General features: G+C 41.8%; 1 protein-coding gene across 3 annotated transcripts; it reads left to right on the top strand.

Annotated features, from left to right (window-relative positions):
* The first annotated feature begins 736 nt into the window (after window positions 1-736).
* Window positions 737-27,570, top strand: kdm3b (lysine (K)-specific demethylase 3B). 3 transcript variants are annotated; one of them, XM_063492198.1, is made up of 25 exons: window positions 737-1,246; window positions 9,294-9,452; window positions 12,367-12,480; window positions 12,794-12,899; window positions 13,675-13,799; window positions 13,896-13,955; window positions 14,077-14,772; window positions 14,899-16,096; window positions 16,179-16,395; window positions 16,510-16,724; window positions 16,835-16,987; window positions 17,101-17,208; window positions 17,320-17,447; window positions 17,547-17,844; window positions 17,957-18,210; window positions 18,574-18,846; window positions 19,009-19,180; window positions 19,316-19,406; window positions 19,756-19,886; window positions 19,988-20,107; window positions 20,925-20,948; window positions 24,512-24,651; window positions 24,886-25,062; window positions 25,185-25,319; window positions 26,611-27,570. In XM_063492198.1, the coding sequence occupies exons 1-25, from the start codon at window positions 1,040-1,042 to the stop codon at window positions 26,716-26,718; spliced, it is 5,409 nt and encodes a 1,802-aa protein (XP_063348268.1). In that variant the 5' UTR covers window positions 737-1,039; the 3' UTR covers window positions 26,719-27,570. The 3 variants fall into 3 exon arrangements, with proteins under 3 accessions (XP_063348268.1, XP_063348261.1, XP_063348275.1); XM_063492191.1 differs by having other exon boundaries at window positions 17,544-17,844; XM_063492205.1 differs by lacking the exon at window positions 20,925-20,948 and having other exon boundaries at window positions 17,544-17,844.
* The last annotated feature ends 276 nt before the right edge of the window (window positions 27,571-27,846 follow it).

Here is a 27,846-nt window from a genome sequence, read left to right as displayed (position 1 = left end):
GTTCATATGGATGTAGTGAAGGAGTAACTTCTCTATTACACCAGCGTAATAGAGAAGGATGCTGGGAGACAGGGTGAGATGATCTCCTGTGGTGACCCCTAAAGGAAGCAGCCAAAAGAAGAAGATTGCTGCAAAGATACACAGCCGTAAATATCCCAAAAATATAGCTCACAGTTATATTTGTTTATAGATAGAAAGGCAAATTTATTAAATTTCTTTTAAACTGTTTTAAAGCCTCACTTGGAAGTCTCGTCATTGCCCTTTAATGATGGCTTTGTGGCGATGTAGCACCTCCTAGTGGTCACAATCAACAACAATAACCACAGTGATCCTCATGAAAAAATAATTTCAATCACAGAAATACATGTATTCATTAGATGACACATTGTGCGCTTACTCCAAGCTTATTTCCCTGTTTATTGGCAGTATTTTTGTACAATTGAAGACTTAAATTTTAACAACAAATTTACATATGTTATTTTTTTGTGATCTTTGTAACCAGTGAATATCCCAGTAAAATAAATCAATAGGTTGCTGAATCAAATTAAATATAAATAATGTAAATAATCGTTTTGATAAAAGTATTTTAACCATTTGCAGTGTAGTTGGGCTGGTCCAGCTATCTCTGGTTAACACTGCGGAAAATCCTGAAAAATAAAGCAGCTATCGTTGAGGTGCTCTGCGGTCCTGTCGCTAGAGGTCGCTGTTTGCGCACACTTTCTCCGTGTCTCCGCAGTGCTGCCTGAATACGAGGAGTGCGTTTGATTGTTGCAGGGCTAAATGGCGGACAGAGCTGGATAGTCGCGTTAACACCGAGGACAAAAACGTTTCGACTGGGTGAATTCCTGGCGTGACCCGGTCCTCAGCCGCGTGTCCCCGGGGTGCAGCGCAACCATCGAATCGAGCCGTATTGTGCACCGAGCTTAAAGCTGTTTTCCGATCGTACCCTAACCTTAGCTTTCTCGAGTTCCCATCCCAAGCGGAGAAGTTAACACTGTTTATGGTGGCTTACTAGAGGCAGCTAGCCTGTGAGCAAACCATGGAGGACTCTCTTGAATTGATAGGGAAGCGTTTGCTTTTGCTCCTCGACGACGGCAGGTCCCCGAATGGATCCGAGCCGGAGCAGGCTGCCTGGGCCCGGGACTGGCTTCGGGGAACTGTGCGGGCAGTGAGTGTCATCGGCCTGGCCGCCCCGGAGGTTAGCGTCGGGGAGGCGACAACAACAACCACTGCAGCGGGGCTAACGGTCAGTGTTTACATTCAGCTGATGCCGTCCTGCATAGCTAAATACACAGCAGTTAACATACATGCACAGTGTACCAGCTGTTTATTATGTGCTCTACATTAGCGAACACATTTTTACCTAGCACCGATGCTACATTTGCTAGTATTTTACGTTAGCTTTTGGACACACTGGCTAGCTCCAAGTCGCAGCCACTGGGGCGCAGCTAAACTCGAGGCCGGGGATTTTTTTTGGCCTTTGCTTTGTTCGCTTTTCAGCTCTCTGACACCCAGCTCCAATGTTATTCATTAACTATTTAGCACGAATTTGGAAAGCATCGATAGGTTAGAGCTAACTAAGCGTTCATTGCACTGAAACAAATCGCTGGCAGTCACAGAGCAACGGTAAAGGTTGATGAGCTCCCACCGTTGGCTGAGGTTTGTCTAGTTAAAGGCCTTACAAGTTCATAAAGGGGCGAACCAGGAATCCCTGCGAGCGTACTCTGGGTCCAGATTATTAAGTATTCACACTGTTGCTCGGGGTGGTAATTAGAATGAATGAATGAAAATGTAGTGTTGCCGAGCCCAACAATTGGGAGAGTTTTTGAAAACTGGGTGGCGGTGGTTGACCTACATGACAGCTGCACTTTGTAGTCCAAATGCGGGTTATCACAGTAGCATGCATTTAAATTGACATTAACAGATAACACATCGTTTTTTAATTAAACAATTAGCATGAGAATTGCATTTGTGATTAATCTGTCTACTTTAATGTTGTTTATCAAGTAAAAATGTAGTTTTAAGAAAAAAATGTAATCGCTTCCGATGTTTTATCTTTTTGTTTATTAGAAAAAGCAAGCTACAACAAAAAATGTAGCCCTTCCTTAGTCCTCTTTTTTGGTTGCTTTTATCTATAGAGTAGCATTACTACTTATTGACCTTAGGTGTGCATTTCCTAATTGTGTGTTGTTGTTTTTTCTTGGGAAATAAATCTTAAACTGAGGAATTTACTTCTTGTGTGAGAACTTGTTCCTGTGCTCTGCCCTTATCTTGCATGTCGATGAGATGGTCTGCATAATTATAAAAACATAATGAAAAACATCTTCTCTCCATGTTCGTCTCCTGCTCTGATAACCTGCTCCGTCAATGATAAACAAAACAAAAGGACTTGGACATGTGGTACTGGACACCCTTTTATGCTTTTAAACCTTGCTGTATGTGTCAGGGGTCTGTCCAGCTGGGAGGGTTTATGCCACCGGTGTTTACTTCTCAGAGCCCCACCACCCAGTGAACATGTAAGGACATGTCAAGAAATCTGAGCTTTGAAAAAATAGGTGGGCTAACTGATCAGTCCAAAAACATGTGAAAAGCTTGTTTATGTGCTAACCTTTTTAAAGAGGTGTAGCTGGCAGGTGTGAGTTGGTGGTCTAGTGAAGAAGATGGAGGATAGATTTGTAGTTGTAATGTTTTTTCTTCTTTGTAGGGCAGCACTCATCCATGATCAGAAAAAAAAAATCCCACTACAATGATTTTTGGTCAATATTCAGTTAACTTTCCAAAGATCACAGTGTCTTTTAAACATTGAATTTATCTGAACTTTGAGTGTATTTGAACTGAAACCCAAATAAATAAATTAAAACGTGTTGTGAAGGGACACATTTTATCAGTTAGATCCACACTAGATCATATATGCCCTGTAACCCTGAACCTTTCTACATGTTTCCCACAAGATGTGGATATGAGAACATGTTCGTTCATGACATAAACGCTCTCTTCCTGTTACAAGGTCTGACCTAAGTCCGATTGAGCCCATTTGCGAATACAGGTAATGGTCCAGTGACTTCAGTATGGGTTAGTTGGGGTCATATTTCAACTAACAACTCAAAAACCATTGCCTCCACTGCAGGTGTTCTCTGGGTGTAGACAGCTGACGAGAGGCCCTAGTTGCACCACACAGCTGGAAGACCTGCAAGGAAGTCACTAGTAAAGTAGAGTAGAGTCAAGCCTTCCTCATTTGCAGACAGGGGGTTAGGCCAAAGCCATCCAACACCTTTAGTGTGTGCTGCTGATGGCAGACTGGACCAGGCACCCTGGTAACATGGAGACAAAGACAGCCGGAGGCAATCGTTAATGATCCTTCCCTAGGTGAACCTGCAGAAACCTTAGTATGGCTTCTCCTTGTTGATCATAGGTTCTCTTCCTGTTGTCTCAGCTTGATCTGGACTTGAAGGTACACAAGATTTATAAAATAGGCAGGCAAATGAAATTACAATAATGATCCAGCCACTAAGATGACTGATAGTCGTAGATGCCATACAGAAATTTATGAATTTTTGCTTCTTATCGTCTTTAACTGTCTGATATGTTTTATCACAAGTGCTTTCTGATTATCTTGTCTCATAGATGTCAGTGCAGGCTGTCAGGACCAGATCCTAACAACAAAGAAAGAAGAACGTATGCTCTGTATTCATAAAAAGCAACACCAAATTTAGATTAAGAAGGTTTTGCAACGAGCGGCATTTGGTAGGGTACTCAAAGCTGACTTTGTGGTCGTTCCTGCTTCATTAAATGACATTAGATCCCCTAGGACAGCGGTCCCCAACCCCCGGGCCTCGGACCGGTACCAGTCCATGAGTCGTTTGGTACCGGGCCGCGAGAGTTGAGGCTCAGGTGTGAAATGTATGGTTTTCAGGGTTTTTATCGGTTTTCAGCGTTATTTTGTTATCGTTTTTATCGTTAACTCGGTTTTCCTGGGTCTTTTCACGTGTGTTATGAATAATTCTTCTTTTTTCCGGTACCGGTACTAGTTTTATTTTGTTGTATTTATCCGCGACACCTTAAAGGCCGGTCCGTGAAAATATTGTCGGCCATAAACCGGTCCGTGGCGCAAAAAAGGTTGGGGACCGCTGCCCTAGGACATTAGATCCCCTAGGAGCATATGTGCAGACTTAAAAAGCTAAAACAGTACTAACCACGTTGTTGCAGCTGGTGTTCTGACAAAAACAGATTGTCAGAATAGTGGCAAAAGTGACTAAAATCAAGCAATAAACTAATTTTAGTAAAGTTTCTGCATTCCTGCATTTTAGACCTTTGGCAGTTCATGATTTTAACATATGGCGCTTATTGTATAAATGAAAACAGATGGCCTTTTTGTTGTATCTGGCAGTTTTTCAAAGTCTGTCTGAGAGACTGAGTCTCTTTGCAGTCAGTTTACAAGTGGACAGACTCCTCACAGTTACCATGAAACTCCAGTGGCTGCGAACCTGCTAGTCCTGGCTGTCCTGTCTTCTGTTTTCCCTACGCACCGGATCGCTTGCCAGGTTGCTGTTGCAGGGGCCCTCTATCATTCAGATAATTCTCCAGAGAGGATGCTTCTTTTGTCACATGTATTCCAACATCACTGTCTTGGACAGCAGGTGGTGATGCTAGACCTTCAGCTGTGGTGGATGCACTACAAGCTCCAGAGCCACAGTAGTTTGGAGCTGCAGTCTAACACTGTGGAGGTGGAGTATAGGTATTTAGTCATTAATGCATATGCACCTGTCTATACAGAGAAACACCGGATTGTGAAGATATCTGATGAAGTTGAGAAGAGACTGGTTTTGGTTGATTTTTATTTTTATTTTTATGTCATTGATCCTTGACATGTTGGTGATTTTTATTTCTTGTTACCTTTGGAAAAGTAAAACTGAAGAACCATGGAAATCATGGATCACTTACTCGCCGCAAATACTCTCCATATCTGCTGCAGACAAGCGGTTATTACCTGTGATTTATTTGGACTAGTGAAAGCTTTTCACACTGAGATCTGTGGATTTCATAGAGTACTGTATTTGGAAGGCTGCAGATACATGAGACGAGTGCAGCAAAACCTTAAAATCTGAACAATTACCGTAAAGCTTGATGCCACATGGACAAAGTTAGAAAATCTGTTGCCTTTTGCGTAGGGTGTACCAAGTTTTGGAACGTTTTTCCCTGTTGTTTGAGAATGAATTGTCTTGCACAGTGGCAAAACATCACTATGTGAAGGTTAAGCAGTTTGCTTGGTATTGTCTCTGCAAGTTTGCTGCCTTCAGAGTATATGTCCAGGCATCCAAATAAGTACGGCTACATTTCACCTATAAAATTATAGTTCCCTTTCAGTTGATTAACTCGGTACAACACATACAGTATGGGATTTCATCCCTCCGCGTATCTTAGAAGAGGAAACCTCTGTTTACATCTTGACTTGTGATGATATGTGCATGATGACAGGGCTGTGTATTTGTTGCCGAGTTATTTGGGCAATCAATCAAAGCCATTAAAGCTTTGATCTGTGGAAGAAGCAAACAGAGGCACTGCTTGACATCATCCCCAGACGTCATACCAAGCCCAAACTAACTAGCTCTCACAGTCCTACTGCTCCTTTGCTGCCGGGCAAGAGCAGCACCCACTGCTGCTGTGGGTGAACCTTCAGTGAGAGCGCAGCCTCCGGCTCGAGTTCCATGCCACTCGGCTTGGAGCAAAGGTCCACATTCAAGCTCCTGGTGGGACCCAACGCCAAGGATGAAAAAGCCTTAGTCTTCCTAGGTGTGGGATTGAGCGGAGAGGGGCTCCAGTGGCAAGGATACAATAAGAGGCACAGTCCTAGCATCAGTCCTAGAAGGCGTTGTACTTTCCCAGCACCGTCTCCCAAGCACAAAGCCCCTGCACACAAAATGTCTCAGGTTGTAACTCCCAGTTTGGGTGTGTTAAATCATCAAGTGCCGATGTCACATCAAGTGTCCCCACTGTATTTCATTGGTGTGCCCCAATAAAGGTGCCTGCAACAAACTGTATGAACTTGCATGTTCCAGTGTTACAATCAATTAAGGATGCTTAGGGACTCATTGCTACGAGTTACCGTTTGGAATTCCGGGCCAAGCCGCCTTGTTTCCGCAGAATTGTAAAAACCTGTGTTTGCAAGGAAGCAGCAGTGATACTAATGGAGGAAACAAGTGTGCAATTACAGAACAAAGCAATACCGATGGTCTCCCCTTCGGAGTAAGAAAAAGGTTGGTACAGTTGTTATTTTGTTGTTAGAAAAAAAGGGGGAGAGCTTTGTCCCATACTCGACCTGCGAGTCTTAAACAAATAGCTACGAACGTGCAAGTTCAAGATGCTGACACTCAGACAGCTTTTGAATGAAGTTGGCCTGCGAGATTGGTTTACAGCCAGCAGTCTAACAGATGCTTATTTTCATGTGGCTATACAACTGAACAACAGGCAGTTTTTGAGGTTTGTATTCGAGGGGGCAGTTTACAAGTACCTGGTGCTGCCATTCGGGCTGTCTCTCACTCTCTCTTGCAAATTAATGATCAAGAAACTGACCTCACAGCCCATTTTTTATCACTGGTGCTAGTTTCAGTCATTATGCAAATGCACTGTTTAAAAGGTTGGGGGGAAACCTTTCCTATTAAAACTGGGTCATTGCTGATCAGTTTCATAGATAGTGTTAATCAATAACATGCTCTAATATTCCCACCCCAAGTGTAAACAAATGTGACCAGAAGAAGGGGCGGTGGGAGTCTGGAAGACTGGCATCTCCATTAAACAGCTGTAGTCCTTTGTGAGAAGTGGGAGCTCTGGTGTTCTTATGTTTACTTTGTCACTTTGTGTAGCCGATCATTTGAATGTGAACTTTGGCAACAATCAGTCATTGTGCATATTTGCATAAAGTAACAGATGACGGAATAATTATGTCTCTATGAAAATGTTCTTTTTACATTTGTAAAAAAGGTTTTCATTCAAAATCTTTACATATCCTTCTTTCTTCACTATTCCATGGGACAAGATTCCTAGTTCCAGAAGCACTGAAGCGTCATCTCAGCATAATACTCCCACCACCATGTTTCACCGTGGGCTTGATGTTCTTTCTCCAAACATAAGCTGAGTGTCTGTGACCAAAAAGCTCCAGTTTCATCTCATGTGGCCAAAGGTCACGCTTCCAGTGTGCATAATGTTTCACCAGGTTGTCCTTGTTCTGTACTGTGTGGCAATCTTTCAATTTCTTGATGACACTTCTCACTCCAGTTCTTGACACTTGGAGCAGCTGTAATAACTTTGTATATCCAACTCGTGTTTTGTGAGCATCTGCAATTCTCTTTCTCCAAAGAAAAATAGTATGACTACTAGGGCTGCCATAAACGATTATTTTGATAGTCGACTAGTCACCGATTTTTTTTTTGCGATTAGTCGACTAATCAGATCATGCATCCACTGGACGTAAAATGTACAGCTTATTGCTTCAGCATATCTGCTCTTATGTAACTATCATTAGCTTACAGCTTGAAGTGTTTAGGTATGTGCTAACTAAAAATAAAGACAAGATGATAGTTTATTAAATTTTAATGAAATTTGCAGATTGTTTCGGTGGAGTTTAATAAACTCAGCCGTCTGCTCCTTGCTATCTAAAATATATCAGGACACCGGAGTATATTCTCGAGCATCTCACACTTCTGATAATCAGTTGTCTGCTTGACGTTTATTCAGCTGTGTAAAAACTACAACTTTAATCTCAGCCAAACCGATTTACTCAGGAACAAATAAAACACTGAAAAAAGCCAAACAATAACATTTTTAAGTTATCTAAGTGACTTATATATCATGTTTAACCTGAGTAGCGATAGACCGCGGTGGGTTTGAAAACGATTTGCCGGGAGTCCGGTGTTCTCACCGGCTCTAGTGAGCCTTGAACCCCGGCTAGCTATCGAGCTAGTGGGTAACAGACGTCTCCGAAAACGTCGGAGCGCTTTTGAAAATATGTGATGTCTTGGTAAACCAAGCAGATATTTGAAGTTTACACAGCTACATTCTTGCCTGAAAAGATGTTAAAAGTTTATTTTTTGACCCAGAAAGAATAATAAAAGTAATATTAAAACTAAGTAGCTGCCGCCATTGTTGGAAACTGAGCAGGGCCGCGCTATGAATTCTGGGATAGGTTGGGCCACGACGGATACATCCGACCCATCCTTCAAATCTGGGGAAATGAAGGACGCATTTGGAGGAGTCTTCGAATTTGGACAGCCTTCGTCGTGTCGCTGTAATGTAATTGGCCTACATATGCGGGCTCAGGAGGATGCGGTTCCTGAATTTGAACACAGCTACGATACTGGACACTGCTTCTTCTTCATCGGGGTTAAACGGCAGCTGGAATCCTTGTACGTGCAGTGCTGCCATCTTCTGTTTCAGTCCGTTATTACACTCTTAAATCCTACTACTTATTTCTGCGTCTTTTGGGATCTTAAAAAGCTTCGTTTTTCAGAACTAGCAAATACAGTTATGGTTACTGGGGAAAAAGACAAATGAAATTAATACAATTTGGACAGAATATGACGGTTTTATTAATCTTGTTCTTGGTATCCACAGCCAGTACTATTTTTCAAGCAGGGCACATTCATAGAAGAGTAGCACCCAGAACTGCAAGAACTAAAATGGATTTACCATTTGGTGTTCTTCACTTCTGTAGCGAGTGTTGAATGACTTATAGTTGTATGGCTGTTATTTACTCTCCAAATCACACATCTTTTTCCAGATTTCTCATTGGGCTGGACAGCATGGTTAAGGGGACTTAGTTTTCAAAAATTAGTTTTTCTTTTCCACAGATGATGCATAAAGGAGCAGTTACTGAGTAAATGTGCAGATGTTTTTTCACTTAAAAAGCCAAACAGCAGCCCGGGGTTTTGAGGGCTAACCTGAAAACATAACAAAAGATATCTCAAGTTTTCCTCTAGCAGTACTTGGCCTCCTTGAAGTTTAAGTTAAATTAAATGTGGATTATACATATTTTACACATATTATACATATAGGTTATATAAACCTGTTGGAGCATGCAGTTCACTTAATTCACAAAACCAAAATACAGTTTAACATCCTGTGATGGTAATATATTAAGTAACTTTGTATCGAATTTGATATTTTAATACCTTTTTAAGGAATCAGATTTGCTTTGTTTGTTTAGACTTGCGATTTCCTGAAAGTGTTAGAGTCTGGAGTAATTTCACTTGCTTCATCACTTCACAGTCCTTGTGTGTATGTTCTGGTTGATTCTGCAGGTATTTGTGGAGTTTGAGAATGCTTCGCAGCGCTGTTCTTGGGTGCAGGTGTATGACGAGGGGGTGAAAGCTGTGCTGGTAGAAGACTCCATTGTTTGGGCCTGTCGTAGCGACGTTACCGACACAAGCGGAGCCCCGGCACCAGCCTGGCCTGCTCTGGTGAGTGCTCAGCTGGAAACAAGCAAAACCATTAACCACCCAAATAGTCTGGGCTCCATCTGTGAATGGGGAATAGAGTGAGCTGTACTTAGATCAGATTTATGCTTGGAATGTAAAGTGAATAGAAGTTGGATAACTCTTCTTTTAATTTCTGGGTCATTGAAATTCATTTGAAAATAAAGTGTGCACCTGATCCCACACTGGTGTCTCCCGACTCATCGAGAGGAGGCAAAAAAAAATTAAAGCGCCATTTACATGTTGTTCACCTTCCACATCCACACTGGGAGTTATTTTAGTCATCGTTGTACGCTCTGCAGTGCACATTTGCCTATAAGTAAAATAATGTCCAATCTGAAGGTTACATCTCCCTGTACGTGTTTTGAGCAATCAAACATGAATTGGGGAGAAAAACAGCTAACACTTGCAGCTGGATATTGGCAATGATAACTTAATTTCAACAACAAAATGAATCAGTTGCTATGGAGTTTGATTCAGTGCTTGATGTTTTACTTGCATAAGATCAGAGCATCCATGTTTAATGTAAGTGCATAAAGAATGTTATAATTGTATTATTTTTTTTCTGTATTTTTTTCTGTAATCAGCGTGAGAGTGCTGTTTTCTTATTTATATGAAAATGACTCCTCTTTCAATTATGAACTGTTTGCAAATGAGGTTTTATGGGCAGAAACAAAAGGCTTGTATACAACATCAACATTTTGGGACCAATGTATGACAAAGAATTAACAAAGAATGATCTGCACGGTTTCAGTGCAATTGCAAAACATTGTCTCCATGCACATTTAAAAACAAAAAACAAAACGCTTGCATATGTTCACGCATGGACTCTTAGTACATACATATACAACTGGCTTAATGATCACCTTGAGGGCAGACAGGAAAGTCAGCACATCATTAACTGCTTATGTTACTTATCTTCCAGATAGTAAACAGAAGTCAACCGAGGCCAGGTCAATGTGCAGTCCGTTTTACCCTTTCATAGACGTTTCGGTTTTGAATTGGCCAGTTTATACACTCACTTTTCCTATTCCTGAAAGATTCTGGTTCCTATTGGTAGTTGCTAAAGATTTGTTGGTTACACATTAGAGCTGCATTAAATCATTGAATACCTTCAATAATCTTAAAAAATGGTTGATGCATGTTTTTGGTTCAATGCTTCGGGTTAATCCACAACTTGGTAGCGCTCAGTTGTCACCATGTAAATGTGAATGTGTCACTCACATTTGTGATTTAAAATATTTAAAATATTTTTACTGCAGGCCAGTAAAAATATACATGGGCCTGTAAAACTCTAGGCTGCTGACATGGACACTGAATTATTGACATCAACTGTTACCATTAATTATTACATCTACACCATTAGAACGTCTGTTTTCTGCAGTAGAAAATATTGCATTTAAAAGCCCAGGGAAAACTTCAGTTTTATTCTATTCCTCAGCTTAGGTTGTGTATATACCTTTTTCTTTCTTTCTTTCTTTTTTTTTTTAAAAAAATTACTGTTACTTTGGATTTAAGAAATTGTTTTCTTTAAAATATGATTTTAATATGATATTTAAATACAACGAGAGGTTTGAATTGTTTTGGCAGACGCATTCAGTTAAACTATTAAAACATTGGTTTCCATTTTAGAAATTGCAATTAGTAGTGCAGTTTGAAAGATCAGTTTCCTCTCTTTTGAATATTTATCGTTGCTCATTAATATGACAAAGTAATATTCAGTTAATCAGATAATTGATCGAACACTCGATAACTAAAATAATTGATAGCTGCAGAACTAATGCATACATCTAATACATCCGTGATGTAAATCTCCTGTTTCACCACATCCCAAAGGTGCTTTATCGGATTGAGATTTGGTGTCTGACGAGGCCATTTCAATACAGTGAACTCATTGTCATGTTCAAGAAACCAGTTAGACATGACTTGAGATTTTTTGACATGGTGTGTTATCCTGCTTGAAGCAGCCATCAGAAGATGGTCACACTGTGGGCATAAAAGGATACAGCTGGTCAGCAACAGTACTCAGGCAGGCTGTGGCATTTAAACGATACTCTGTTGCTATAAGATGATTAGAGTATGCCTAGAAAATATCCCCACACCATTAAACCACCAATAGCCTGCAAGGCAGGAATGATCAATGTTTTCATGCTGTTTATGCCAAGTTCTGACCCTGCCGATTGATTTTCGAGCAGAAATTGAGACTCATCAGACCAGGCAACATATTTCCAGTCCTCTGTTGTTCAATTTTGGTGAGCCTATGTGAATCATAGACTCTGTTTCCTGTTCTTAGCTGACAGAAATAAGACCCAACAGCCTTCTGATGTTGCCCATCTGCGTCAAGGTTCAATGTGTTCTGCATTCAGAGATGCTCTTCTGCATATGTTGGTTCATCAAGTGGGTGTTCAAGTTACCGTTGCCATCCTATCAAGCAGTCTACAACAGCATGGCATTTTTACCTAAAGAACTGCTGCTTACTGGCAACTTTCTTTTTCAAACCATTCTCCGTAAGTGCTAGAGATGGTCCTGTGGGTAAATCCCAGTAGATCAGCAGTGTCTGAAATACCCAGTCCAGCCTGTCTGACACCAACAACCAATAACCATGCCATATTCAGTCAGTTGAATGACCATTTTTCCTCCATTCTGATGCTCAGTATGAACTTAAGGAGGTTGTATTAACCATGTCTGCACACCTAAATGTAGCGAGTTGCTGATTATACCAAATATAGTGGCAAGTAACTGGTGGTGAACTATTAGACTGATCTACAAAATTGTATAACATACAAAAAAATTCATAAATGCATACTTTTGTTACTCCTTTTGGTTGTTGAGCTGAATAAACCTAATGTAAGTTCTCTCCCTGTATTTATCTCATTACATGCTCTCGCCTTTTCCACAGACTTTCCGCTCCCTGGTGGACAGAGTGGGTTTAGGATCCTTGGTTCCTGTAGAGTATTTTGGAAACAAGAATTTTGAGTTCCTGCCCGACAACAAAGCTGTCCAAAGGTTTGAGGTATACAAAAATTCTAGCGTTTGTTAAAGAAGTTTGTGAACTTGTATATCAAACAGTACCAACAACATTTTGTGATTTAGCGTCTGGTGTTTTCTATTTCATGCAATCGTTAAACAGATTGACTATTTATCTCTCAGGATACATGTTAATGTCACTGACATGTTTAAATGTAAACCGATTGAATTATTTGTCTGTTTTCATTAAGTGCTTCTTACTTAATAATCTAGGGTGAAGCTGCATACATGTTTTGTTCTACATTTCAGCTCTACTGCGAGCACTGCTTCAGATCAGTTTGGTTTCTGTCCTTTTGCAGGTTGATAAAGATGCAAGACACCCTTTGCTGTTGGAGCAGCCAGCTCTGCAGGCTGCCATCTCCAGCTGGCGTACTGACTTTGAACTGCAGGAGATATTCAGGAAGGGTAAGATTCAACCTTCACCAGTTTGTATTTCCTTTATCTCGATTTGACATCTGGGAAGTTGTGTCTTAAGGGTGTTTGTCACATAATTAAAATTGAAAGGAATTCTAATCAGTGGCACTTATTTTAGTTAAGCCTAGTAAATTGCTGGTTATGATTTATTTGATGTTCTTAAACGTGGCGTTTGGGTGGCTTTGTAGTTTAGTGATTTACACATTTGGTACAACAGCAACTCAGACAAGCACATTAGCACACAGCTGCTTGGGTTAATTAGCTTTCCACTGACTAGCTAATCGGTGGCATGCAGTGTGTTTTCAGATGACCTCAGATCAGTTTGAACCCCGGCTGAGTAGGTACTAGGTACCACCACCTACTGGAAAATCCTTAAAGTGAAGTCAAGCCAATCTGACCTGAGTAGGTACTAGTGGAAATGGGCTATAACAGTGCAGACAACTATTCCCATGAAGCGATACCTTTGCTGCAATTTGTTTAGTGCAAATTATAGTGGAAGGCCTAAATATTATGCTGCCCTCCTCTGTATTTTTCACATTTTACAAAGTCCTCTATTGGGCTGGTCTCTTTCACAGAGCGGATCTGGCCCTCAGGTTGGAGACTGTCACCCTTATTGTTAGAGGAATGAAGGAATTTGAGTTCAGAATAAAAACCATCTGTGTTTTATTTAAAAGCAACATGTCTGTTTCTGGCAGATTTAAATGACACGCGAGGGATGTAGATTTAATTGTCTCAAGTCCTGTTTTCCCATTGTACCTGTCCTCAGGTTCATACACCATTCAAGGACGCAAAGTTCGTGTGTACCAGCCGGAGTTTGAAGAGTGCTGGGCCACTGGACTGGTCTCACAGCACGACCCTATCTCTCACATTATGGAGATTACCTTGGATAAGGTAATGTTTATGTTTTGCCTAAATAAATTCTACTGTTCATGGCGTAAATAAATGTTACTTAATGACTACACTTTTTTTTTTTTTTTTGCGCTGCAGGGAGAAGAAAATCAGATGGTTGATCCTCGTGTGATACACGTCATGCTGACAGAGGAGGAGGTAGGGTTGTTTCAGTAGTCGATATCCATCAAACTCTCCTGATGCTGTGTGCTGTATGTTTAGTTAATAAGTCATTTGAGATTTAGATTTGTAATTATTTCTGAATATTTTCTGCCTTTAGCTTGGCAAGAATGGGCGGCGAAGGAAGGACAGCGAAACAATGAAAGGGGACAGCGGACGCAGACGCAGGACTGCCTCAGAAGGTGAGGATGACTTGAACTTGAAACGGTTTAAAGGAGCGGCAGATACCGGAGCAGACGCACAAAACTGCGGCGACACCAGCAAAACTGCAGTGGACGCGATGGGGATTTGGGCTGGAGACTCTGGTGAAAGAGTCAGCAGCACAACCAAAAATGGAAGCTCTTCAGATGGAACCTTTCCTCAGGGCCGAGGGTCGCCCCCAACAATTAATTCCTCGCTCCAGATGGACCAGTCAAACGCTAGCTCTCCTCGATATCCCGGCCAAGTCAAAGAAAATGGTCGCGCAGTCGCCACGCAGGGAGCAGCAGACTCGACCACCACCATTACACCCACTCCTCCTCCCCTCAAACCAGCCCCTTCCCCCTTTTCCACTGCGTCTTTTCCCTCACTAGGCCAGATGCCAGTCTTGGTTCCTGGAGCACCAGCCCCCAAGGCCTCCTCATCCCCCCAGCTCGAACGAGAGGAGGGCAACCACGCAGCTTATTCCAAAACAGCTGCTCTTGTTTCCCCAGGACCTGTCACCATTTCTTGGTCACAAGACAGCGTTCCCAGTGTTTCGCTTTCAACTTCTGTGGGTTTTAGCTCTAAAACTTCTAACTGGGGAAGCCAGACGGAGGTAAAACCAATGATGTAACAAGTACCATTAATACTGTATACACATTTCCAACAAATTGCTCTTTGCAATCTGTATTATTATTATCTCTATTATTTTACTTAACCGTGTTGTGTTTCTGTTCCTCAGGGATCTAAAACGGCATCAGGCTTTCGTTTGTCCCAAGCTGGACCTACTGCTCCTGTATTTGGAGATGTTACCTCACAGACCAACGGAGCTCCTACCACTACCACAGCCTCTCAGGATGCTCCCAAGCCTTTTGGCTTCAGTTTTGGTGGAGCAAAGACTGAGGCTCAGCCTAAGCCAGACCAGAACCTGTTTTTCCAGTGCATGTCGCAGAAGTCTGTCACCAGCCTAAATCTAACTGCTGATCAGACCCAATCCAAGGACACCAATTACTTTACTGCAGTGTCTGAGAGCCTGAGTAAAGAGCCTCCAAGCCTTTTCAAGCCAGCAGCCCCCACTGAAGGGCTGAAAAAGCCTGAGCAGCCTAAAGTGCCTGAGGTCCAGCAAACGGGAAATGGTGTGTTCAACAAATCATCATCACCCTTCCAGGGCATGGGGGGCTCTCCAGGAGGACGGAGCTCTGGCTTAAATGTGGGTGGTCCAGCAGTGTCCTCTGGAGCCCAAAGTGCTTCTAAAAAGAACAGTAATAATGGAAGTTCAGTAGTTGGCTTAGGGCTGCAGTCTGGTTTTAATTCTGCAGAGAGTCACCAGAACCTTTTTCTACAGAACTCCAAGGAGTCTGCTAATCCATTTTTGGCATACGGGGAAAAATCCTCCCTCACAGCTTTCGTTGGCCTAACTGGGTCCGAGCCACAGTCCATGGGTCCTGCGCTGGACAGCAAGCCGAACCTGTTCACTATGGCAGAGCCACCTAAGGGGATTCTGTCTTCTCCTTTCCCAGCATCGTCAGCAGCTGCTTCAACCAGCACTTCCCCCTCTCCGGCACCAGCCTCATCTCAGACGTTACAAAGTGAAGGGACTGAGACAAAGGAGGAGCAAGACGTTAGCGAGATTCCATCATCCACCTCAGACTGCCCGATGTTTGGAAATGCTGGCCCTGGCGGAATGGAGGAGGTGCCCGTGCCCTTCGACCAGAGCCAGTCTCAGAAGTTTAGCTTGGAAGACAGAGGCCAGTCATCTAAACATGACTCTGAGTCCAGCAGCAACAGTGACCTCTCAGATCTGAGTGACAATGAGGAGGGCCTGGAGAAAGGTCAAATCCCAGGAGGACCTTCTGTTTCTGCCAAGGATGGAGCCATCATGCAGAAAAATAAGGTCCAGGGGGCCGCTAAGAGCCGTCCACGTAACAAGCCTTTCAAAGGTAAGACTCGTCCACTTCTCACTTTTTAAAATGGTGATAAACAAGCTTACCAAGAGAGGTAACACTAAACTCTCTTTTCCAGTGGGTCAGTCTGTACTTAAAGATCAGAGCAAGGTGCGTCGTCTAAAGCAGTCTGGTGAGTCCTTTCTTCAAGATGGCTCCTGCATCAATGTGGCCCCTCACTTGCACAAGTGCCGCGAATGCCGCCTGGAGCGTTATCGGAAATATCGGAATACGGGCGAAGAGAGCGACGACGATGATGATCCGAATGTAGCCTGTCGTTTTTTCCACTTCAGAAGGTATGGATCACGCAGCTTTGTCTTTCTTTATAATTTTATTTATGTATTTCTTTATTTTTGAAAAAAACAACTGTGTTTTGATCTTAATGTTTTATTCTTTTTCCTCGTGACTAGGCTGGCTTTCACTCGTAAAGGTGTGCTGCGTGTGGAAGGTTTCTTAAGTCCCCAGCAGAGTGATTCTATGGCCATGGGACTGTGGCTACCTGTGCCCGCTGTTCATGAGGGCCTCGACCTCGACACATCCAAGTACATCCTGGCCAATGTGGGAGATCAGTTTTGTCAGTTGGTGATGTCTGAGAAGGAGGCCATGATGATGGTGGAGCCTCACCGTAAGTATAAAGACATCTCTCCAAGCTCATGTTTTCTCATAAGAGTTTTGTTTAACGCCTCCAAGTGTCTGCCACGAGTCTAATCCTCTTATTTTTTGATTGTCCTGCAGAGAAAGTGGCCTGGAAACGTGCCGTGCGAGGCGTCAGAGAAATGTGCGATGTGTGTGAGACCACCCTGTTCAATATCCACTGGGTCTGTCGTAAATGTGGGTTTGGAGTGTGTCTGGACTGCTACCGGCTTCGCAGGAACAGGCCAAGGGAGGGTGAGTCACTGCAGTGATATTAGAGTAACTTTAGGGCTGTTTAGTGTGTCTTATTTTATTCCTTATTTAGCTTATTGTGTTGGAAATTGTGTTGACTTTATTCTTTCCTTCAGATGTAGACGAAACTCCGGAGGATGAAGTTTTCTCTTGGTTGAAGTGTGCCAAAGGCCAACCTCACGAGCCACAAAACCTCATGCCTACACAAATTATACCTGGAACAGGTAACATGTACATTATGATCAACTCCCCCATCGCAGGAACATTAAATGTTACCCGTGATCAAATATTGGTTCAGTAAAAGGTGTGATGATCATACTGTCCTTCTCTTCCAGCTCTTTACAATATAGGAGACATGGTGCACTCAGCAAGAGGCAAGTGGGGTATTAAAGCCAACTGTCCCTGTGCCAATCGACACACTAAGCCTCTAGTGCGCCCTACTGCCCCAAATGGGATTTCACAGGTACAGTTTTACAACTTTACGAGCTTTCTTTTCTCATGTCTACACTTTGAAAGCTCCTAAACTGACGACTCTGCTATCTTGTTATGTGTGTCTCAGCAGTCCACACCGGGCAGTGGTGGTGGCCTCGCAGGTGCAACCTCTGGTACTGGCATCGCTCCAAAATCAGAGGGAGAAACATCAGCAATCAAAACAGAAACCACACAGACACCAGTATCGTCAGACAGTGGGGGTGGAGAAAGTGTGGGCAGTACCAGTACCTCCACCAGTGGTACGTCCTCCCCCTGTAACCTCACACAGTCCTCTGCCAAGGAGTCGCGCTCATCAGGAGAAGGCAACAGCTCTGCTCTGCACTGGCTGGCAGACTTGGCCACACAGAAAGCCAAGGATGACACCAAGGGTAAGTAAGAAGTGGGTTACAAGTGTTGAGTGCGTAAAATCTTAGTGCATGAAAAAGATTACATCAACCTAGGATCTGAATAACGCCGCTCCTTCCTCCCATCTTTCTCCAGAATCCGGTTCGCTTCGCTCTATAATGAGTCGAGACAGTCGACCTCCCTTCGGCCTGGACTCCCTCAGTGCTCTGTCAAAGCCTTCTGCTTCTAGCCCTAAGCTATTTAACAGCCTTTTACTGGGCTCCAGCATGGCCCAGTCTAAACCTGAGGGATCCAGTCTCCGGGACCTGCTCAACTCCGGACCAGGAAAACTGCCCCAAGGCCCTGGAGAGAGTGGGGTACCATTCCCCTCTGTTTTTACCTCAGCAGGCGTAAGTAAAATGTTTTCATTTTTCCATGTGATGATATAGTGTTGATCACTTTTTTTCAAACGTATGTATCAACACAAATACTTCAGCTACGTTTCTGAACTTGAAATTATACTTCAAGTCCATTTAAATATGGAAATTTAGAGGCTGAAAACAGGAATACAATTTGTTGTATTTCAGCAAGCAACAGATTTCTGAAGTGCACAAGTTGTGGAGTAAATCATTAAAAAATTACCACCATCTACTGATTCTTTGTAAATTTTAGTGCATAAACTACTGAAACTGTACTCCTTCAACAATAGTATCGGCTAGCTACGAATAAAACTACATAGCTGGGTAACCCAAAATCTTTATGTGACCTGACAGAGTGACAAGCTGAAGAGCAGCCTTCCAAACTTCCTGGATCACATCATCGCCTCAGTTGTGGAGACCAAGAAGGCCGAGGGCCGTCGCACCGGGGCCTCTGAAGGCGGAGAACTCGGAGCGTTAGGGTCTCGCAAAGACGGCGTAATGGGCCTCAGCGTTTTGGAGCCACATACCTCACACTCCTGGCTTTGTGATGGCCGACTCCTTTGCCTACAGGATCCCAGCAACAGCAACAACTGGAAGATCTTCAGAGAGTGCTGGAAGCAGGGACAGGTAAGAATTATGATAAGCATAACTTCATCTTTCATCTAATTCTTTGATTTTTGTGTTAAAATTATGCAGAGATGGATGTTACTGAGCGATGGGTTGAAATTTTATTGCATTGACTGATGTAACTTACCCGTTACTGTCTGATTACCTCTGCTTTGTGGCCAGCCTGTGTTGGTGTCAGGGATACATAAACGTCTGAAGACTGAGTTGTGGCGGCCTGAAGCTTTCAGCGAGGAGTTTGGAGACCAGGACGTAGACCTGGTCAATTGTAGAAATTGTGCTATTATCTCTGATGTAAAGGTGCGAGAGTTCTGGGATGGCTTTGAGGTTATTTCCAGTGAGTATCCGAACTCTCTTTTTCCTCAATTATTTTATTTGTTACTTGGATCCATGAGATCACCAATTATTGTATCTAGCATGTTTTTCTCTGATGCTGGACAGATGTCACTAAATGTGTTTTTTATGAATGCAGAGCGACTGCAAGATGCCGATGGCCGGCCCATGGTGTTAAAATTAAAGGACTGGCCTCCAGGTGAAGACTTCAGGGACATGATGCCCACACGGTGAGGAACACAAAAACATTTACAGAGAAAGCGTTTCAGTGATGTTCTGCAGTTGTTCGCTCTCACGAGCATCGCTTCAGCCATCCAAATGGAACTATAGCTAATTTTTTATTTATGGTTTACACTTAGCTCAAATAATATATTTCTGATTGGCATGTTATAGCCATCTGATATGTGCCTGAGACATACAATTACATGAACATTAAATAGTACTGCTTGGTTTATAAGCACATAGAGGAGCTAACTGATTTTATCTCTTCTTTGTATTTTCATGCTTTGCAGCTGTAAATTCTGCCTGTTTGTATTTAAGGTCTGTTATTGATGGGAATGTCTCTTGTACCTTTCCCAGGTTTGACAATTTAATGGACAACCTCCCTTTGCCCGAGTACACAAAAAGAGACGGTCGTCTAAATCTCGCTTCGCGCCTGCCTAACTTTTTTGTGCGTCCTGACCTTGGACCGAAGATGTACAACGCTTATGGTAAGAACAGCGTCTGATGGAATTATTTCGTCTTTCTCTCCTTATGTGCGATATAATTTATTCATCTCGCATCACTCTTTTCCCTCTATTTTAACCTGCAGGCTTAATATCGACTGAAGACCGGAAGGTGGGAACCACTAACCTCCACCTGGATGTGTCTGATGCGGTTAACGTCATGGTCTATGTTGGCATCCCTCACGGAGAAGACAACCAGGAGGAAGGTTGGTAGACTTAAACACACTTTGTCTCCTTTTTTTACGGTCTTGCTTTCTGTCTTCAACAAACTCATTGAAGATCAGGATTGTTTTATTTAACCGATTTCCAATAAAATGAACCAAATAGGAGCTAAAAATTTTACCTCTGTGGTCTTTCCGTAAATGGAAGAGAGTCACATTGGTGCTCCGACGCTGTTGCCTCTGCTGCTCATTTGATTTAAGAAGGGACAGTGTACATTAGCTAGTATGACTCCATCATGTAAATAACCCCGAACATCCAGATTTAGCACTACAGGTCAGATATCTGGAGTCTCTGTCAGATTTATGGCTTAAAAGTAAACGTGCAAAACCATATAAGCAAAGAGAAACTTAATCAGCTATAGCAGTAAATGGGAATAAGCTTTAAATGTCAGGGTTTTGTTTTATTTTCCAGACTTGTGACAGTGAGATTTACACGTATATCTGTTCCTGATAGTAAAAATGTGTTACTGTAATATATGAATGTTTTTGAAATCCATCCTGACTTCCAAAAGCACACATTTTTGTAATGTGAGAGTATTTCTGTAACAATATTACACACCTTGCACACTAAAGCATATTATCCTGTGAAGCATTAAGTGGAGTACAAGTTAACCAACTTTCTTCTTGAAACACTTCATCACTCATTCCTCACTTTATCGCTCTTGAACAACCTTGTCAGTTTTTCCACAACCTCATCCTAAACATTATAGCTACACTGTTTTAGTTGTCTTGGCTTGGATTCTGATAAGACCCTTCAGTGGGTCTTGCGCATTTACATTGTGGCAAAATTTCTCATTCACAGAGGCAGAAATCTCTGGACGCAAAGGTCTGTAGACTTTCAGTTGTATAACTTGAGTAGCATGCCCTTCTTCTTGACTAACTCCCCTTCTTCACTCCTCCACTCCATCCTTCTGTTATCTGTGCAGTAGGGGCCAGAGCACTGGGAACCATCTGCTAGTTTCTGCTGCTGCATTTTTGTACGCCTTTTTCCAGATTTCTATATAAATACACGCTTTATTAAACTAAGTAACCACATATGGCATTTAAATTTTCCGCATTGCTGCTCTCTGGCGATCCGTGTGTTTTGTTTTATTTTCCTTCCGTGTATTTTCAGTGTTGGGTTAGATAAATGTGACACATTTGGTTGGAGATTTGGTAGTTGTGGGTGCGCTGTGCTCTGGTCCTTACCCTGTGGGAGAAAAGTTTGAATGAAGGGCATCTAGATTTGGCATTACCTGTTCCCCTTTGCAGGCTTCTTTTCACTCATCTGAGTGACTCTCATGCTCCTGCACACACGCAATTAGGGATAAGTAGGAAATGTAGGAAACTACATTTTCCTGTAGTGTGCTTATCTAATATTCTTATTTAGTTGATGAGGTTTTAAATTAATAGCAAAGACATAAGTGAGTAGTAGAGGGAAGAGATTTTTTATGCATTATTGAGCAAAGTTAGCAAAAAAGAACATTAGGAATAGGACCTCCACATCCAGCTGGTGATTTATCTTTCAAAAGTTAATTATGCTGAAATTACTACTTTCTTTTTAAGTTATATATATTTTTCACCCTTTCCACTTCCTGGTGGTGACCCAGGAAGTGGAAAGGGTACAGAGTGGATAGAGAAGAAAGCCACTCTGTGCAGGATAAAACTGGATGGGTTATTGTACTTTAGTTTTCCAGCTTTCTTTTAATGTTCAGTGGAAAAGTTTAGGAAGAGTCAGCCAGATGTTTCTTTTCATTTTGAAGCATTAAAGCACCTAAAACTTTTATTGGATGCACTGTGATTATAGTCCAAAGAATATTACTCTAATGAGCACATCATTATTGGTAAGTCAGTTTAAGACGGATCCTTAGTATCTTTTCTTTTATACATAAGACCCCAACAACATTAACAATACAAGGACTGTTGTAGCCTGGGACCTGAACTTATAGCTGTAAAGAGAAAAAAACTGCAGTCGTACACGGGCACGTTTATTACTGCTGAATGCAAACACGTTTAGATTTCAATGAGAAACTTTGACCACAGCCAGGTTTTTGGTGAGGGAAAGCTGAAAGTCCACTGACGCGACGGTTTTTATTACACGCGTTTGTTTCGATTCGTGTTAATGAATCAAAGGTCTGTCAGTATTATGGTGAGAGTCCCATGGACTCGTATTAAGGCAGTAGTTTTAGCTGCTGTGTAAGTCAGCAGTAGGCTGTGAATGTGAATGTTTACGTGTCATAAATGTGATTGTGTAGTCTGCAGCTTGTCCTGTCCTTTGCCCCAGTAGTTCTCAACTGGTCTGACCACAGGATTTACATTTTTAGTAGTGACATATTAAAAAAAAAAAAAAAGTTTTATTATTGCAGTTAGGAAATGTACAATGCTTTCATGCACTAGAAATATAGTTTATTAAATAGAAAAATAGTAATAGCAAAGATTTGGATCTCAATAATGTGAATGCTTAAACAGCATTCATATTAATTACCGTATTTTCTCAAGTGAAAACCTTTATTCAGCTAAAAGCTGGGCCTCCAATAATGCCTGGGGGATGTGATCAGCATGAAGAAATGAAGCACAATTTACCCTGTCTGGCTTCTCTTGAATTGTTGTATGCCTTTAACATCAATGCGTTTCTGTGCACTGCAACACTAAAGGGCTTTTAATTTGAATTATGTTAATGCACTAACTTTAAAAGGATTCCTACTGAGGCATGACCAAAAATACCCTTTTTTAAAAACAAAAAACAAGACGTTAGAAATTAAACCTGCCTCTTGATTAGGGCTGCCACAAACGATTATTTTGATAGTCGACTAGTCACCGATTATTTTTGCGATTAGTCGACTAATCAGATCATGCATCCATTGGACGTAAAACGTACAGCTTATTGCTTCAGCATATCTGCTCTTATATAACTATCATTAGCTTACAGCTTGAAGTGTTTAAGGTATGTGCTAACTAAAAATAAAGACAAGATGATAGTTTATTAAATTTTAATGAAATTTGCAGATTGTTTCGGTGAAGTTTAATAAACTCAGCCATCTGCTCCTTGCTGTCTAAAATATAACAGGACACCGGAGTATATTCTCGAGCATCTCACACTTCTGATAATCAGCTGTCTGCTTGACGTTTATTCAGCTGTGTAAAAACTACAACTTTAATCTCAGCCAAACTGATTTACTCAGGAACAAATAAAACACTGAAAAAAGCCAAACAATAACATTTTTAAGTTATCTAGGTGACTTATATATCATGTTTAACCTGAGTAGCGATAGACCGAAAACGATTTGCTGGGAGTCCGGTGTTCTCACCGGCTCTAGTGAGCCTTGAACCCCGGCTAGCTATCGAGCTGGTGGGTAACAGACGTCTCCGAAAATATCGGAGCGCTTTTGAAAATATGTGATGTCTTGGTAAACCGAGCAGATATTTGAAGTTTACACAGCTACATTCTCGCCTGAAAATATGTTAAAAGTTTATTTTTTGACCCAGAAAGAATAATAAAAGCAATATTAAAACTAAGTAGCTGCCGCCATTGTTGGAAACTGAGCAGGGCCGCGCTATGAATTCTGGGATAGGTTGGGCTACGAAGGATACATCCGACCCATCCTTCAAATCTGGGGAAATGAAGGACGCGTTTGGAGGAGTCTTCGAATTTGGACAGCCTTCGTCGTGTCGCTGTAACGTAATCGGCCTCAGGAGGATGCGGTTCCTGAATTTGAACACAGCTACCGGACACTGCTTCTTCTTCATCGGGGTTAAACAGCAGCTGGAATCCTTGTACATGCGGTGCTCACTCTTAAGATCTTAAAAAGCTTCAAACGACGCGTCGACTATTAAATTAGTCATCGACGATTTTGATAGTGGACGTAATCGTGACTAGTCGACTAATCGTGGCAGCCCTACTCTTGATACAGACCTGCTTCAGCAGTTGAGGTACATAAAAGGCATGGTCAGTATTTGAGGAAATACGGTGGTCACAGTTCATTGAAAACCCATGAGCACACAGGCCTGCTGCTTGGCATGCTTGTGTCATGGAAGATGCAGATTCAGAGCTTTTAGTGCACTTCAGAATAAAACTCTTACAGTATTGTAAGGTCATTTGTCACCAGTTGAGAACTACAACCCTGCACCGTTTCTGTCAAGAAAAAAGTCTGTGATGGATGTATATGAATGAAATTGTTCTATTTAAAGAAAAAAAATATGTAGATTTAACACTTCCAATCACTGTCCCAGCACTTTCAAGCTTAGTCATTCATGGAATTGGAATCAAGTAATGCTGTGGAAACATTTAGCAATCACAGTGCAAAAGCTAATTTAAAGAGGCCACTAAAAGTCAAATAAACTAACTTCTGTTACAGCTGTTATGGAGACAGTGCTGATTACAACTGTTGTTTGTTTATGTTTGGTCTCCAGAGGTCTTGACCACCATTGAGGAAGGCGATGTGGACGAAATGACGAAGAGGAGGGTGCACGAGGGAAAGGAGAAGCCTGGAGCTCTCTGGCACATCTACGCTGCCAAGGACGCAGAGAAAATCAGGGAGCTGCTTCGCAAGGTCAGCAAGCCAGCAGATCTGTTTCAGGCTGGCCTGTCGCTAGCTGTAGTCGTAACACTTTGTAACCATAAACTGTGAGGACAGGATTGTCATTAGATAAATAAAACTGGGGTAGAACGATAGCTCAATTTCTGCAGAAGATGATTTAAGTTCACAAACAAAAATCAGCCAGTCGGGGAACTTTAGTTAAAAGCTCATTCTTTCTAAGCAATGGCTTGTCCTGACCTTTCGCAGGTGGGAGAAGAACAAGGTCAAGAGAACCCGCCAGATCACGACCCGATTCATGACCAGAGCTGGTACCTGGACCAGGTGCTCCGCCGCAGGCTCTACGAAGAATATGGCGTCCAGGGTTGGGCCATTGTACAGTTCTTAGGAGATGCTGTATTTATCCCTGCTGGAGCTCCCCACCAGGTCAGACTGTTTTTATATGAAAAGTAGAGCTGTACACATACCCTGTGATTCAACAGACCTGCCTGTGTTTTGTGATTTTTCTCACACCTCCATGAACACATTTGTCATTTCTGCACACTCAGGTGCACAACCTGTACAGCTGTATCAAGGTGGCGGAGGACTTTGTGTCTCCCGAGCATGTGAGGCACTGTTTCAGGCTGACCCAGGAGTTCAGACACCTGTCCACTACTCACACAAACCATGAAGATAAACTCCAGGTGGGTGTGTTTTTCCTCTGTGTGTATTTTATATGTCTTATTTGGATGGTTTAGACTTGAGGACGATGTTTGCTTGTGTCGCTTGAAGCTGTAGGCCATAGTTTACTCTACTTAACTGTTCACAGTTTTATGATCTTTTTATCGGAACACAGAGTTTATTAGTTGCTGACAGTTATTTAAAAACTATAAAATTAAGATTGGTTACCAGTATGTTATCTATAAACTGGGGCTGAAGCCTGAGCAGCATTATAAAGTGTTAAAAATGGAAGGGTTTAAAGAAACAGGTACATATTATATTGTATACCTTTCATACACTCTTGTGTCTGTTCTTTTAACCCTTGTGTATATATACACACTTAGCGGACACTTCATTATTTACACCTGGCTGCTAATGGGGTTGTCTTTAGATTAGTTTTAATTTTTCATGGCATAGATTCAACAAGGTGCTGGAAACATTCCTCAGATTTTCATTCACATTGACATGACAGCATCACACAGTTTCTACATCCATGATGGGAATCTTCTGAGCACATCAGGTGCTCTGTTGGACTGGGATCTGTTAACTGTGGAGGCAGTTTGAGTGCAGTGAACTCTTGGTCATGTTTGCAAAGCCTCTTTGAGATGATTAGTGCTTTGTGAGATTGCTTCGGTGTTGCTCAGCTAGTACTGAGTGGCCTAAAGTTGGATGGATCCATTTTTTCATGTTCTTTGAAATTCCGACTTTTTTCAGACCCATTCCCTATAAGCCCAGGAGATTGTTGTGTGGGAAAATCCCAGCAGATAAATGTTTAAAGTCACCTAAATCACCTTTCTTGCCCATTCAGATACTCAGTTTGACCATGTCTACACATGTAGCTCCACTGAGTTACTGTCATGTGATTGGCTGATTAGATATTTGCATTAACCAGCAGCTGAACAGGTGTAACAAAGTGATCAGTGAGTGTATACACTGTTACAAAGGTGGAAGTTTCTATTAAACACAATGAAGCGTCAAATACGAGGCCATTCTTCACTATAACAGAGCAGCACGTTTATAGAGTTCTCAGTGGGAAAAGCTGATTGTTCTGTCTCTGTTTTATAGTCAAACACAGCACAGCGTGTGTTTACATATAACATTGCTATGTTTTTGTTAAATAAAAGGAAAAGCACGATGATACTCTTCAAAGAAAGATAATAAAAGAACATTTTTTTTCTCACAGCAGCATTGAAAAGTTATCATTTCTAATCTGTGTGAGGTGTTTTGTGTCTGGTGTTGTCTCACCTGCTGTTTTGTTGTATTTTTTACCCTCAGGTGAAGAACATCATCTATCACGCAGTGAAGGACGCCATTGGGACGCTGAAGGCCCACGAATCCAAACTAACGCGCCCTTACTCGTCTCCTCAAACCGCCGGCCTCTGAAGACCACTCCACTACATGCACACAGCGCATACATTTCATACCTACGTAAACAAGTACCAGCTGCACAGCGCAGAGTACAGAGATAGTGTAGGTTGTTTTGGGGGCAGTGAAGGTTTGAGTTTGGGAAGACTGTACATTTGATTAGATGGGGAGGGACAAATCAGCGCTTCGATGAAGGAAGTCCTTTATCGCTGTTACACAGTATGCTCAAACTTGTCTAGTTGTTTTCCAATTTTATTTTTTTTTTCTGATTTTGGTTAACTCTGTATTTAAGGTCAGTGTGTTTGTTCTGTTTTCATTGTACATGTAAGACGTGAGAGTAAGGGAGGTAAAAGCTGACGTGCCTTTGAAGCAGAGGTTCAGCTACAATATAAGCAACTGACAAAAATGTGAGTACTGGGCTAACTTTCCTATTTTGATGACATTGATATTATCTTTCTTCAATAGGAGCGAGGTTAACCTGTTTTTTGTAGATTTTTTTTTCTGTTTAAGTTTTTAAACAGCTGATTGTTTCTGCCCTCTGTGGCTGAAATGAATTTGTGAAAACAGCCAGTCAAGGGAAGCAGACCAAAGTTTTGTATTTTTAGTTTTCTTATTTCACTTTTAGAGTAAGAAGTCTTTTTTTTTTTTTTTTATACACCACAAGGTAGTAATTGGGGGGGTGGGGCTTCAAAGGAGGGCAGTTTTTTTTCACTTGTCTTTGTCATGTGGGCTGAATGAACTGCAGACTTCCAACATGGTTCAAGAATCACAATTGCAGCTGAACAGAACTACTGGCCATTAACATTGTATCAATATATATATTGATCTAGCAGTCTGTTTGATTTTTCACAATAAAATTTACAAAAACTGCTGCTTCTCTGATCTCTCTCTTTTTTTTTTTTAACCCATGAAGCCTCTACCCATGCACCGCTAAGATGTAGATGGTATTAAAATACAAGTTTGCTGGTATCTGATTGCCTGTCTAGTCAAACATCCCAAAAAAAGAGATGCAGTTCGCATTTATGTTGTGCTCTGCAAAAGTCTTGAGTCACCCATTTCTTTATAATTTGCTGGGAAAATATAAATCGGGTGCAGTGATACTAAGTATTCTTCAGCAATACTTCTCCAGGCTTCTTAAACAACATT

The sequence above is a fragment of the Pelmatolapia mariae genome, linkage group LG2 (assembly GCF_036321145.2).
Source record: "Pelmatolapia mariae isolate MD_Pm_ZW linkage group LG2, Pm_UMD_F_2, whole genome shotgun sequence".
In the NCBI taxonomy this organism is placed as follows: Eukaryota; Metazoa; Chordata; class Actinopteri; order Cichliformes; family Cichlidae; genus Pelmatolapia; species Pelmatolapia mariae.
This window is presented reverse-complemented; position numbering and strand designations above follow the sequence as displayed.